Below are 14,469 nucleotides of genomic sequence, written 5' to 3' on the forward strand. Positions count from 1 at the left end.
CAACTATTTATAATAAACATTAAATTTTATTATATTAATATGTACACTTTACTAGAGGTATATAATAATATACTCTTAGGACTAGTAAGAAATTAAATTTACAGGGTCATCTATGTACAAGATTTTCTATTACTATAACGATAAAATATTTTTTGTAAATTATTTACAATATAGATAAATTACATGAGTGATCGAATGAATTCCAGAGAATCATATGATTGCATTAATGTCAAGTCTTCTATACATAAAAGTTTATGATACAAATGTGTAATAAATATATAGTAAAACAATTTCGCAATTTGCTATCACATTTAACATCGAACTGACAATTGCACTTCTATTTAGTCATTATAATAAGACTATGCTTAATTTTCAAGATACAGGTCACGCAGAAGTGACATAAAACGCGGACACAACGCAAATGGGGCACCCGCCTTTGAATCGTCTTTGAATGTTTTACATCACGTCGCTTCCATTTTTCGAGATTTTAGTAAAAGATGGCAGTGTCTGGTCCCTAAGGAACAGCTCAAAAATGAACAAATATAATTGTGTCAAGTCAAATAATAACGTACGCATACTTTATAAACTTTCAGTTGCAAACTACATAAGAGTATAGACTATAGAGATTTATCGTGTGCCTATGATACAAAATAAAATTACGCAAGTATTTTTATTATATAACGACTATTCCTCCAACCCTTGAGCTATCGCACCATTATAATGTAAACGACGACTTTCGAGCATTTTACATTTGTGCACATACAAAATCAGTACTGGCTCTAAACATAAATAAATAAGTGCGGAGCATTATTTTCACGGAGAAAGACGATTAAGGCACAATTTTACATGCAATTAGTGTGAATCTAACAGCAGTGTCGCATCAACATGTAAAAATAATTGTACACAGATATTTAAATAAATTGTTCTACTTGTCGTAGAGCGACTGCACGACTAAATAGATAGCCACTCGTTAATCCCCACTTCACATGCGCTTCATATGCTCATTATAAACAAAAGCTAAAATTCTGTAACTTACATTCCTTGCATATTAAAACCTACATAAAGGAATTTGACTGTTTCAATAGACTTGCGTATAATAAATAATCAGTAGTATTTACTTCCGCGCGTACAATATTGGCAGATTACAGCAATTACAATTGCCACTACTTTTGATGCCAAATGAGTTTGCAACACTTTGTAGGTACAAACGTCTCGGACCTGTATATTGTGTCTCATCACTACCAGCCTTATATCATGTTTCCTGAAACAAAACATACATAATTAAGCTTAAATAGGTACATCATAGTTGTTTTAATATTATTATTGATATTTTTAGATAATGAATAATATTTTAAGTGCCTACAGTATGAATATGCATGCATACATATATTTTTTGTAAGTTTTAAAATATCTAAGTCAATAATAAATTTATTGATGAATGGACAAACTAAATTGTATTAAAATTAATCGTTAGAAAACATGGTAATCCATATGTTGCAATTTTAATGTTAAACATCATTGACCGAATTTTTAATCTCATTTCAAGTTTTATCTGCTAAAATTCAAAATATGCCAATTTTCGCCTAAATCTGTTAAGGTCGATTGTTACTAATAGGAGCTTGTACGGTGCAACCTTACATTTGCTGCAGTCAGCATTTCCCAAGCCGCGCGCACACCATTCATTAAATAATTATAATTTCAAATCAGTTCGCATCAATTAGCCAACAAGGGCGCCGCATACTCATTTAAATCAAGTAGCTTTAGCGCATCTCATTCATTACAATTAAGTATTGGTTTTGGACAATATAATCATTACTCCATAATTCGGTATTTTATTTATCGCTAATAGTGTATGCAGCAAGAGGTTGTACAGAGCTAAATGATAACGAACAGTGTATAGTAACCTGATCGAGTAGCGCGGGCGTGGCGGGCGCGGCGGGCGCAGCGTGGTGCGCGGCGCCGATGATGTCCTGCAGGCAGCGCGCGAACTCGTCGATGACGTCACGCAGCGGCTCGCGCTCCTCCCCGCCCGCCGCCTCGCCCCCGCCGCCGCCGCCCGCCTCGCCCGCCGCCGCCAGCAGGCACTGGCACACCGCCTCGATCACCTCGCTCGTCATGAAGCTGCACGGTTGCCTGCGGGCACAACGTGATTAAACGTTACTATGTGTACGATGAATCGACATCTGATTATCGGATCACCGGAACATTTTTAAAATAGCACATCGCTCAGATATTTCCAACCAAACTGGTGTAGTAGGAGTATGCATAACATTATGTTAATAATAAAATCAAACGTTCCATTTATATTTATTTAATATAAATTAATGTTGTATATTATGTGACAGAAATATTGAGGTAAGATTAATACGATTTTTGTTAAATTCATTATAGCAGGTGCGGTCATCGGTTTATCGGACGACCAAATCAAAAATTAAACAACAATCTGTAGTTAACTGGTGTTCCACTATGTCCACACTTTTCTTATATAACCTTTCTTTCGCCATCAAATTCCTTGCAAGCTTTCCGCGTAAAACTGCTAGTCCACTCTGAATATCGACATGAATCGCGTCGCCATAGCAAATTGTATGACGACATCTGCTCGCAACAACTTCAGAGCAGACTAGCAGTTTGGCGAGGACTATACCAGGCCTCGCTCAAACAAAAATCCTAGATCGGCAACAGGTGCAAAACGTACTTGTTGTGTTGCGCGGCGGGCAGGTGCGGCTGGCGGAAGGAGTTGCGCGGCGGCTGCGCGCGGGGCGCGGCGCGCGCGGGCTCGTGGCGGCGGAAGCGCTCCAGCGACTCCTCCACGTTGCGGCACCCCACGCACTTGCAGATCGCCGTGCACGCTATCTTCGCCTGCGATACACGTTGTAGGACTTTTAAACGAGTTATGAACATTGAGCATAGATTAGTAAAGATACTTCGCCGCCTTGAAATTGAATGAAGCCACAAACGGCTTATTTTAGTAAGTTCTTTTTTTGAATTCTTGACAAATAAAAACATTTTTAGAGAATATTTACGAATAAATAACTAATATTGCATAATTTACGTAATAAATAAATAATTATTTCAAATATTTTAAGGACATTTTAGCACGGACACGTGGCAAAACTTTTTTACGCAACTATTTCAATTCTCAAAACTTTGTAAATTTCTTGTTAGGAGTGAGTAATCTTTACTAATCTATGACATTGAGTAATTGTAGTTACTTATATGGATTGTTTAGCATTATTGTCCTGTCCCGCTATACTGTCCTGCGGTAATCTATGGAGTCATTGTACAACACATTAAAATCTCAAGCGACATTTTTTTTAATTAAAAATGAAATAAAACCCACAGTTTAAATAGATAAGTCTGGGTTTATAAAGTTACAACTAAAGTGGCACGAAAATTTCCAAGTTAGTTCCGTAAAACATCAACCCTTCTTCAATCAATCATGTATCTGTACAAATTATACATTAACGGTCTTATTCATAAAAAATGCTTATAGAAGGTTTTAAGCACTCATTAGTTAAAGTATTCAATAAGCTTATAAAACGTTCTATAAAATTGCTTATTCATAAACGTTCCATAAACCCTCTATAACTAATGTGTCGCTTAAGTCAACTATAAATGAAAATGTTGCCATTATAGTGAAGTTCGGCGAACAAATTGACGAATATCCATAGATAAACATCATTAAATGACATTATTTCGTACTAAAAAATATTCTGTCTGGACATTCTTGTCAATGGGTTGTTGATAAAACCAAATCACATGTCAGTGTCATTGTATTTGTAAATACCGCGAATTTAAAAATATTTTATTTGTTAGAATGGGATGTGAAGCAAAAGTTGTTAAAAGATAAAGGAGTGAAAATTGGTTGGATATTAATGTTTTATGTAATATTGATATAATTATATAAAGTTAAATTCAATTAAGTTTCGTTTTGTAAACATTCGCAATATCTTATGGCAGTAAAACCTCTATTTCAGAAGGTGTACCAGGACCTCTGCGATCTAATTTACGATCATTACGTACGAGATCAATTATAAAATTTACTGTCGATTTATTAAAGCGATAACGCTTCCTATAGTCTAATGAAAACAGATCACTCTTTGGTGCAATGTTCTTCGAAGTGAGACAGTTTTCTAGATTTTTAATAATCGTAAGCTTTGTAAAATTTGCATTGTAATTTTAAATAGTGATATAATAATGTTATTTATCGGATATTAAAATAAATTATTACAAGTTTGTATACAAAATGGACATTGACATAATTTATTAAAAACGTATTGTCAAATTAGGTTAGTAATCACGAATCAGCTGTTGAGAGTCGGCCATCTTTGCCTTATAGCACTGTTATAGTAGGGTTCTGGGCTCTATAAGTTATAGAAGGCTTATAGAACGGTTTAGTGCCTAAAATGCGTTTATGAATAACACTTTTTGACAATCGTACTATAGCAACGTTATAAGTGTGCTATAACTTTTTATGAATAAGACCGTAAATGTTCCAAAAATAAGCTTACCTCATAACATTCACAATAGTTTTTGAGACAGCCACTCCTTTTACAATTACACCCTTTATTATGTTGTCGTATTGTTTCTGGCCCTGCACTCTTAGCTTTGCCGATTTTTGGTCTGCAATACAAAATAATAACAATTAACAATCTCCCTATTTTTTTTATTCACGAATAAGTACGAATTTTAAGATTCTACTGGACTATTACCTTAAAATATTACCTTTAAAATATTTAATTTACGGTAAAATAGAATCCAACCAAGTAATGCAATAATATTAATAAAATTGTATTTAATATATTAACTGTAATCAAATTTTAAAATAAACTGGATAAAAGCTAAAGTCATCGTTTTTCTTTATTCTTTGTTGAAAAAATTTTTTTTAGAATTTCTTGACACACTGAAGTCGATCATAAATTACCATAAAAGTGGGTACCTGAACGCATTAGGGTTCCTCTCGAGACAGCCTCGTATCGCCTTCTGCCTGAGCTCCTCGTTCTCGAGGTTGTTGTGGCAGTTGTTGCAGTTGCAGCGGTTGCAGAACTCGCCGTTCGCGAAGCAATCGCAGTATAGCTTGAGGCACTGCGACTTGGTGCAATTGCACGCCTTGCGCGGCCTCAGCCCGAGATCTGCGGGGACCATGTCTGCAATCAATATCGGACTGATTTTATACAGGCTAATACATTTAAAGATGCATTTATATCCATGATTTTGTATTACATGACACATTCACCGTCTGTACATATAAATCAGACCTTAATTGTGTTAGAACACTTCTTCTTTGCCACTAAGCATCGTCACCGCGATGTCTCTTGTTACGTATTATTCTCCTAATTTTTAGATGAAATAAGATGAATTTCGGAAGTAATTTTTGAAGAATATTGTATATAAACTTGAGTTATTTTTAGACGTTATCATCGTTGACACGTCATCTAATATAAAGTAATATATGAACATAGTGACTGAAAAGGCCCATATGAAATATCAAAACCATAATTAGTTTACCAGGTTCAGAGGTAGTTTGCGGCGTCTGCGGCGATTGATACGTGTTCATCATATCAGCATCCATGTTCAACAGACTTTGTTGGGAATCATCCTTAAAACAAAACAAATAAAAGTAACATCATACTGTCAACAATATCAAACTTAAATTACTTGTCAAATTTTACTTTTTCATTAATTTACTCCGAAATAATATAATGTACATACAAATGTTTTTTATTTGGTTCATAAATTAATATTGTACTTCTTACATTTGTGGGTAGTCCATCAGGAACAATCAAGTTGTTGTCCATGTCGTAGCCCGACGGTATCACTATTAGGGAATGTTGTGGCTCCTCTGCTCTTGTCACTTCTGGTTGTTCCACAGTCCTGTGCTCTCGCTTGGGACTCTAAGATATTTTTAAATCATATTTCGTTAGTTACATACATATATACTTTGTATCAATTTAATATGTTGGAAGCGTAGTATAGTCAAAATTATAATATTGGCTGAAATCTGTAAGTATAGAAACATTTTTAGTAAACAGAATACTTCACAATAGGATTATCGGTTTATTAAAGTGTAATATGTTATTAAATAAACCAGCAACATTATGAAAAGTTCAATTATTATATTATTATGCCTGTTAAAAGTTCGCCAGTGCTAGACCACTTACAACCATCAACATAATTTACTCACATTCTCTTTTTAACAGGATATCTCCTGACAATAAAATCTTAGTAGCAACAAATGCTTACTTTAAGTGTGAATTGTTTCTTTCCAATAGCTGTCCATAGGAAAAAATGTTTCATTGTCAATGTATTCTGTTTAAGTCCACACAGAGATGTAACATTTATCTAGATCTGTTTATTATTCTTCCATGGTACTAAACATATGTGAAAATACTCACAATTGGCCTTTTATATTCGATTTCGACCTCAGTCATGGACAGTTGCATGTCGCGGCTTTCTTCAGAGACAGTGTTTTCAATCAGCGATCGCAGAGCAGCCTTAGAGTCCACTTCTTCGAGCTCTTCGCGAACCCGTAACTCTTCGTTCAAATTGATTTCCTTAGGGCCACTATCCAGGAGTTCGTTCATATCCTGTAGATTTGCCGACTCGTTCGCCGGCGACAGCGGCGCCAGAAGACTCTGCGACGATCGCGTTGGTTGCTGTCGGCCAATCAACCATATACTTTAATCTAAGAATCACGTCTACTAAGAATAATAACAATATAAAGGCATGTTTGCAAGCCACTGCTGATGTTCCTTTGCCTATAATTATTATGATCTCTACTAAATCGGGACATAGCAATAAAGGTTTTTTTTTAGATAACAGTACAAATTGCACACACTAGCTTTTATGTATACAAAAATGCACTCGCAATCGTACTTATATCCTAAACATATTTCACCAAAAAAATCTGATCAACTATTTATTTATACAAATTTATAAAACTTTAAACTTTCATTTTCATGGAGCAAAAACATTTATTTCGGATAATAAAATATTTACTTCAATTTCTGAATTCTCAAATCCATAACATAATGGAAAAATGTATTAAGATAAATATAACTGAACACTTCGTACTCACTGCGACTGAGGTTTTAGGACCGATCGGCGCTATCCGCACTAACTTTTTCCCGCCTGCTGAAATCGACACAAATATATCACATCACCTACAATTTCACAACTAGACAACACATTCCCAAGAAGCCAAATGAATTATAACATTTAAATTACATGTTCCAATCCATCTTCGAATAATTTCAAATGCAGAAACTAATCCAATTATGAATGTATTGTGTCATCAATTTGAAATAAAGTTTTCCATTTTCTAAAGTATGTGATTCCTTTGTAATGTCAAATTAATGTTTGTATATTTTCAAACGAAAGTAAGGGTACATCCGCACTACGTTTAAATGTCGCCACCATTTTTCGTTTATTAAAAACACGTTTATGAATATTAGAATTATATTTTATTATTATTAAAAATAAATACCGGAGTCTTAAGTAATAATTCATAAATATTATGTAGATAAAATAATTAATAAAGGCAATATCGCCAGATTTCTTCCGAAAAAAAATGTGGCACGGCCACAGTGCGGGTATACTCATACAGCATAACATACATAGCATACTCATACAGTATGACATTTTAGAATCGAATGTTACAGAAGAAAATTAAGTTATTAAGCCACTAGAAATAGAATGACAAATTATCCGGCACATTTACGCAAATCTATTAACAAAATACAATAAAACAGTGTTTACAAAATAAAAAAAAGTATCCATACTATTGCGTAGATCAACTACGTACCTTTACTATCCGTCAATACAAAATTCGAGGGCCCTGTGAGCAGAGAGCCGGCCGATTTCGGCTTCACCACAGACGCATTTGGGTTCGTCACCAACCGTATATATTGTATCTACAAATATAATATTGTATTAGATTAAAGTAACTCACATATAAATATAATTCTTTTGATTTTCGATGCTACATGTTTTAGTAGGTTCACAAATTTGCTGCTGTTTCGCGGGATTGCATCGCTACATCACGCGGCTAGACACACAGCGGAAAATTTGCAAGTCCTCAGAAATTAATTATTATGAACATAGGTAATATATGACTGTGAATATAGGTAAATTCTGGAGACTGAATATAGGTAAATGTTGGAATTTGAAGGTGGTTTGAAGAACCCTTCGTGGTTTGACTTCGGCGGCACCACCGCCACACCTATTTCTACCTAATAACAGCAGTGTTAGGCCCTGCTGTGTTCCGGTTCGAAGGGTTTGGTAAGGGAGACAGACTTTCCGAGGCGTTTCAGCTTAGTCCTCAGGGGTAGCGGCGCATCCTAACCTAACCTAACCTAATCCTATCTGGGGTTGAGTACAGATGTCCATGGGCGGCAGTAGCCACTTACCATCAGGTGGACTACATGCTCGTCTGCTACTCTTATATTATAAAAAAAGAGTGTTTCCTTTGACAGAAAACGATGTAGATGTATGATCCTCACTCGATATTTTTCGTACAAAATATGGTTTTGTTCTAAATATGAATTCTAATACGACTGAATGTATGTACGAGTTACTTACGCCTTTACCCGGTACATTTATCTGATGGAGTTGCGTATGTTGCCCGTCGATAACAACATTTGTTTCCTTGCTAACCTAAAAAAATGAACATTTATTTATTCTTGTTTTTCATGAAATAAACACACAAAAAATTGTCTTAGTAAAAAAAAACTGGCATGAATGCGCTAATTTTTTATAATAAAAAAGCAATATATTACAAATAGCCTTAAACGTTACCTGTGCAGTCTTTGCTGGTGCTGCCGATTTTAATATGACATTCTGACCTGGATTTGTTGTAAGGACAACATTACTAGATGTACTTCCTGAAAAAATACGCAAATAATCTAATGCTGTTTGTTTAAAACGTGATAATCTAGCCCATTCAGTTTTTTTTTTATAATATAGGAGTAGCAGACGAACATGCAGTCCACCTGATGGTATGTGGCTTCTGCCGCCCATGGACATCTGTAATCAACCCCAGATAGGATTAGATATTCCTATCTGAAGTCGGCCACAGATGCGCCGTTACCCCTGAGGACTAAGCTGGAACACCTCGAAAAAGTCTGTCTCCCTTACCACACCCTTCAAAACGGAACACAGCAGCGCTTAACACTGCTGTTATTCGGTAGAAATAGGTGTGGTGGTGGTGCCGCCGGAATCGAACCACAAAGGGTTCTACCACCTTCAAAAGTGTAGTGTCATAATAAAATAAAGAAAAAGAATGATATTAAATCTTTTAATTTCGTGTTACGTTTCGAATACATTTATAAGAAAATAACAAGTAAACATATTGTTAAAATTACCTATTGTCGGTGTAGTAGGTACCAATTTCGGAGTAGGCGATTTTATTGTAATGATCTGTTGCTTTTTACCTAACTTGATTGGTTGTTTAGTAGGAGACGCCATTACGACCTGCAAAAAATACATTTATTTTTTAAACCTATAATATTTAATAATCTATTTTAATATTGTGTTTCTTATTGAACTGATGAATTATTCCATCTGGTGCCTACATCGTCCTTCCTTCATCGCCTCAATCGCTGAAAGATGAGGTTCCGTCCACATCAACTGGACCCGTGGCGGTCTTCCACGATCCGGTTTGCACGGTCATTGTTGCCGCGTACGTGCAAAATGTGGAATGAACTTCCCCTGAGGTATTCCCACAGGACTATGACATGGGGCTCTTTAAGAGGGGTATAAAAAGAGCTCCCCTTCAAAGCCGGCAATGCATTGGTGACTCCTCTGGTGTTGTAAATGTCCATGGGCGACGGTGATTGCTTTCTACCAGATAGCCCGTCTGTCTTATCGTTAGGTTTAATATTTAAAAATAACTTACATTTCCGTATGTTTTCATTTACGAAACTTGAAAAGTTGTTTTGACTAGAAATTTTAATAGAACATGACATTTATATTTTAATAGGCGATTTATATATAATTTCTCTGAAATTAACAACAGATCGATCCTAGCAAATCATAGCCGGGTTTAGATAGAACTGGGAAACGCTTTTTTTATATATTATAGGAGTATCAGATGAGCATGCAGTCCACCTGATGGTAAATGGCTACTGCCGCCCATGGACCGCCCATCTGTAATCAACCCCAGATAGGATTAGATATACCTACCTGAGGTCGGCCACAGATGCCCCGCTACCCCTGAGGACTAAGCTGGAACGCCTCGGAAAAGTCTGTCTCCCTTTCCACACCCTTCAAACCGGAACACAGCAGCGCCTAACACTGCTGTTATTAGGCAGAAATAGGTGTGGCGGTGGTGGCACCGGAGTCGAACCACAAAGGGTTCGACGACCTTCAAAACGCTATGAATATGAATAGATATGATGAGTGAGTGGTACGGCGCGTGCCTTGTTCCCGATGGCGATGGGCACGGGCTTCTGCTGCACGGCGACGTAGCGCGGCGGCGCGGGCGACAGCTTGCGCAGCACGCCCGCCTGCGCGCCCAGCTCCACGCCCTGCCCTGCCACACGACACCAGCTTGTTGAACTCTTACTAGCTTACCACAGAGATTTTTATATAATACTAGCTGACCCGGCAAACGTTGTGTTGCCATATAAATAAATAAATGTTAAGGTGAATAACCCTTATCACTTAGGGGTATGAAAAATAGATAGTAGCCGATTCTCAGATCTACTGAATATGCATATAAAATTTGGTGAAAATCGGTAAAGCCGTTTCGGGGGAGTACAGTAACTAACATTGTGACACGAGAATTTTATATATAAGACTAGCTGTGCCCCGCGATTTCACCCGCGTTAAAAAGAAATCTAACAATATATTTATGACTTACATTTTTGCCGATAATGATTACCAGATAAAAGATAGATATATGGTGTCGCGGACTTTTATGACACAGCTAGTTTTAAAATATAAGTAGCCTAAGTTACTCCTTATTACATCAGCTACCTGCCAATAAAAGTCCCGTCAAAATCGATTCAGCCATTTTTATTCAGACAGACAAAAATTGTAAAAAATGTTATTTTGGTGTATGTACCATATGTATATTCATTATTCATATGCATGTAGTAAAAAGCGGTTATTTCAATATTAAAAACAGACACTCCAATGTTATTTATATGTACAGATTCAAATAGATTTTTTGAAGACCAGCCATTACTTCCAATGGATTATTACATTGTATAAATCATTTCAGCTTCTTATATATGTATATTAATTTGGATTCTATAATAGATATATTTGAGTTTTTGCCTTGCGTATCGCAAACATATAAAAGCTGACATGTACATCAACACTGGTGTGTGTACTGTTTCTGTTCCACACACTAGCATATCAATCACCACGTCAAATATACTTAATACATGGTAATTACACCAAAACGTGCCTTTACCATTCATTAATTGAAATAAATAATTTACCTTGCAATATCACTTTGGCCATCATAACAGGCTTTGTCTGTTCCTCTGCTTGAATCAATGGTGGCTAAAAATAATAACATTTAATGTAATTATATTATCTTCAATCAAACTTCTAGTTTTATGTTGTATTTATTATTATTATTAAACATCAGTAGTCTGTTGATATCAATGATAATTGTATTTATATAAAGTTACCTGGTCAATACCGGTCATTACATATTGCATGTTTGATGTTGCAGTATTTGCTGTCACTAATTTTAGTTTTTGTGTCCCTGCCGGCACCACAACTAATTGTTTGCCAATTTGAGCTGTAAAAGACATTATACGTTTTATGTAAATAACGCTTCCAAATGAGTACGCAAAAAAGTGCAAGGATATATTTATAGAAATGTTGCTTCTATCATACATGTAAAATACATTAAACACACATATTGTGCCTATGAAAGGTGGAAAACTACTAACTACTGGAAAGATAAATAGCTCTGTATTTACTTAGCATTTTCCTGATACCCACATATCATTCCCATGGCGAACTAACCTCATCAGATACTTGAGGATATGATGAAAGCGGGTTAGGAAATGACACCCCCTGGTTAACAAAGTTATACTAATTTTACAAGCTTTTACAAATGTCTACAAGGGAACAGAGAAACACCAGGATGGACCTCTCCCGAACAGCTTTTCCCCCTAGTCCACCACTGCATCATTTCAAAATAATTTTAAACAGGACCTCACCTAAAACAGTGTTCCCTTTACTGTTTGCTTGCACAACATTCGCAATGGAGACCTTCTTCACAACCGTAACTGGTTTTGGTGCTATCGCAAACTGCTTGCCGGCCGGAAATTGCTTGGCGACCAGTCTAGTGGGCTTCGGCGCTATAGCGACCTGCCGCGGAGCTGTTGCTGTCCCCGTGTCGCTCTTCTTTGTAGTCATTGAAGGTCGTGCTGGTATGGCTGCCTAGAAACAGAAAATATTATAAAAATGATTTTATGTTAGTTTTTATTTGTATCACAACATTATAAGTGTGGGGAGATTGTGGTCAATGCAAACTGTACAAATATTTAATAGAAGTAATTACCATCCTCCAACCACATTCAGAGGTATATTACATAGTTTAGTTACGTAATATACCTCTGAATGTGATAAGGTGATAATAAAAATAATTGTTCCGAATCTTATAAAAAATCCCCATATGTTATTAAGGAAAGGAGGGCAGGAATTTTAAATGAAATAATTAATTAATTACCTTCACAGAAATAATTTTAGGAAGGCCTGCTGTAAATGAACTTTGGGTCTGTAGTTGCAAATCTATCATAGTTTCTGCTTGTGATGTCAATACATTTTGCTGTAAAATAAATTTTAAATATTAAAGATATTTCCTAAAACCCCATAGTAAGAGAGGTATAAAGGGGATACATTTTAAAACACAGCTATAAAACATATTAGACCATGTTACAATACAAAACAATACTTTTTGTATCAAATTAGGTTTTAAAAAGCACCAGAGAATAAAATTACATTTGACTCTGCAGTGGTGGTCAAGCCAGTTGTCTGGTCATCCTCCACAGAGTACTCCTGAAGTGCAAACTGATCACCCATAAAATCTGAAATTCAGAAATAGTAAAATTGAATTTTTTATGTCTCAAGACTTTATTACCACAGTAATAAAATTTACTTACAAATTTGATTTTACTAAATACAAAGATTTAAAAACCTAATTAATTTTCCAAAATTAATTAGATTATAAATTTAACTACTTTATCGATAATTAGTATTATAAAATAATATAATTGTAATAATTAAAATAGTAATAATTTAAATAGGAAAAAGAAATATGATAATTTCTAGTATTAACATTAATTACAGAAGGTAATTTTGGTGTCTCCTGATTTATACTAAACATAAATAATAAATTTAGAAAGTGAATACATTATTAACCTATGATCTCTTCACTACCAGTATCCATCAGCATTGGTTGCTCCTCGATCTGTTCAAACTCCATCGGCATGCTCTCATCATTTGTTGTACTCGGTAGACTTAAGTCACCCTGACTCACTTCTACAGAATCAGTAGCCTCAAAATCCACCTAGATAACATAAAGATATGTATAATCAATAGAAATGTAGAAATATCTGGCTTAGTTCATAGTAAATAATACACAAATACTTGGTAAAACAACCCATATTTAATATCAAAAGAGTAATTTATCAATAAATTGTTTTCTAAAAATCTCAGTAACAAATTACTTAAAATATAAGGCTAATATACTCATCTACAACCCCACAAAGTGCCCGAAATTACTAAAAATAGCAACAGTGGAAATAAAAATACAATAACTTGAAAAGGAGCATGTAACACAGTTAGTACTTACACCCATGGTACTCTCCAAGTTCAAAGAGTCTATATTATGATCCATCTTTGTTATATTACAACCCGCACTTGACTTTACTACTTATACGAAGTTCATTAAATTAAGAAAAAGCAAAAAGCATGAAATGTAAAAACATTTTTGAGTTCAAAAGAGGCCGCCATTTTAAATTGTCAAATCCTAAAAATCCCTCCCGCAAGTAGTAGCCACGGTTGAAAACAAATTGTCACAATCGCGAAATACTTGTTTACACAAAAACCACAGGTAAGGCGTAATTTTTATTACTTCTAATAAATGTCTAATTAATGCAAGATGATATAATACGGTATCTGGTATCAATAAAAACATGAAAACTTATTTAAATTTGAATAAAATGCATTAAAATCTGATGGCGCTTCTTTCAATTTTATAAAGACGTCAAGTATAGCCAACATAATAACAAAGAAAGTTATCGATGCGTTCGGATTTTACACTTAGAAGTACCCTGGACTTTGTGACCATATTGCAGTTATACTGGTGAACACATGCCACATAAATAGAATTTCTAACTGAAACTATAATAATAATAATATTAATGAACTCGCAAAATAGTAAAAGTAGAAACAATATCGGCATTGGCTTATTTTATATCTTATTGAATGCATCCTTATTTT

General features: G+C 35.2%; 1 protein-coding gene across 3 annotated transcripts; it reads right to left on the bottom strand.

The window, feature by feature from the left end:
- Positions 1-6: 6 nt before the first annotated feature.
- Positions 7-14,242, bottom strand: LOC140753796 (uncharacterized). 3 transcript variants are annotated; one of them, XM_073088580.1, is made up of 21 exons: positions 13,820-14,242; positions 13,387-13,534; positions 12,967-13,052; positions 12,695-12,793; positions 12,183-12,405; positions 11,643-11,755; positions 11,448-11,511; positions 10,419-10,531; positions 9,363-9,471; positions 8,797-8,882; positions 8,581-8,655; positions 7,805-7,913; positions 7,079-7,131; positions 6,396-6,656; positions 5,757-5,894; positions 5,509-5,599; positions 4,940-5,147; positions 4,512-4,623; positions 2,696-2,859; positions 1,905-2,133; positions 7-1,261 (listed from the first exon to the last, which is right to left on the bottom strand). In XM_073088580.1, the coding sequence occupies exons 1-21, from the start codon at positions 13,862-13,864 to the stop codon at positions 1,253-1,255; spliced, it is 2,535 nt and encodes an 844-aa protein (XP_072944681.1). In that variant the 5' UTR covers positions 13,865-14,242; the 3' UTR covers positions 7-1,252. The 3 variants fall into 3 exon arrangements, with proteins under 3 accessions (XP_072944681.1, XP_072944682.1, XP_072944680.1); XM_073088581.1 differs by having other exon boundaries at positions 4,940-5,132; positions 7,079-7,134; XM_073088579.1 differs by having other exon boundaries at positions 7,079-7,134.
- Positions 14,243-14,469: the final 227 nt, after the last annotated feature.

This window comes from Epargyreus clarus, unplaced genomic scaffold (assembly GCF_041222505.1).
Source record: "Epargyreus clarus isolate Ecla_fem2 unplaced genomic scaffold, WU_Ecla_fem_2.2 ptg000027l, whole genome shotgun sequence".
Classification (NCBI taxonomy): domain Eukaryota; kingdom Metazoa; phylum Arthropoda; class Insecta; order Lepidoptera; family Hesperiidae; genus Epargyreus; species Epargyreus clarus.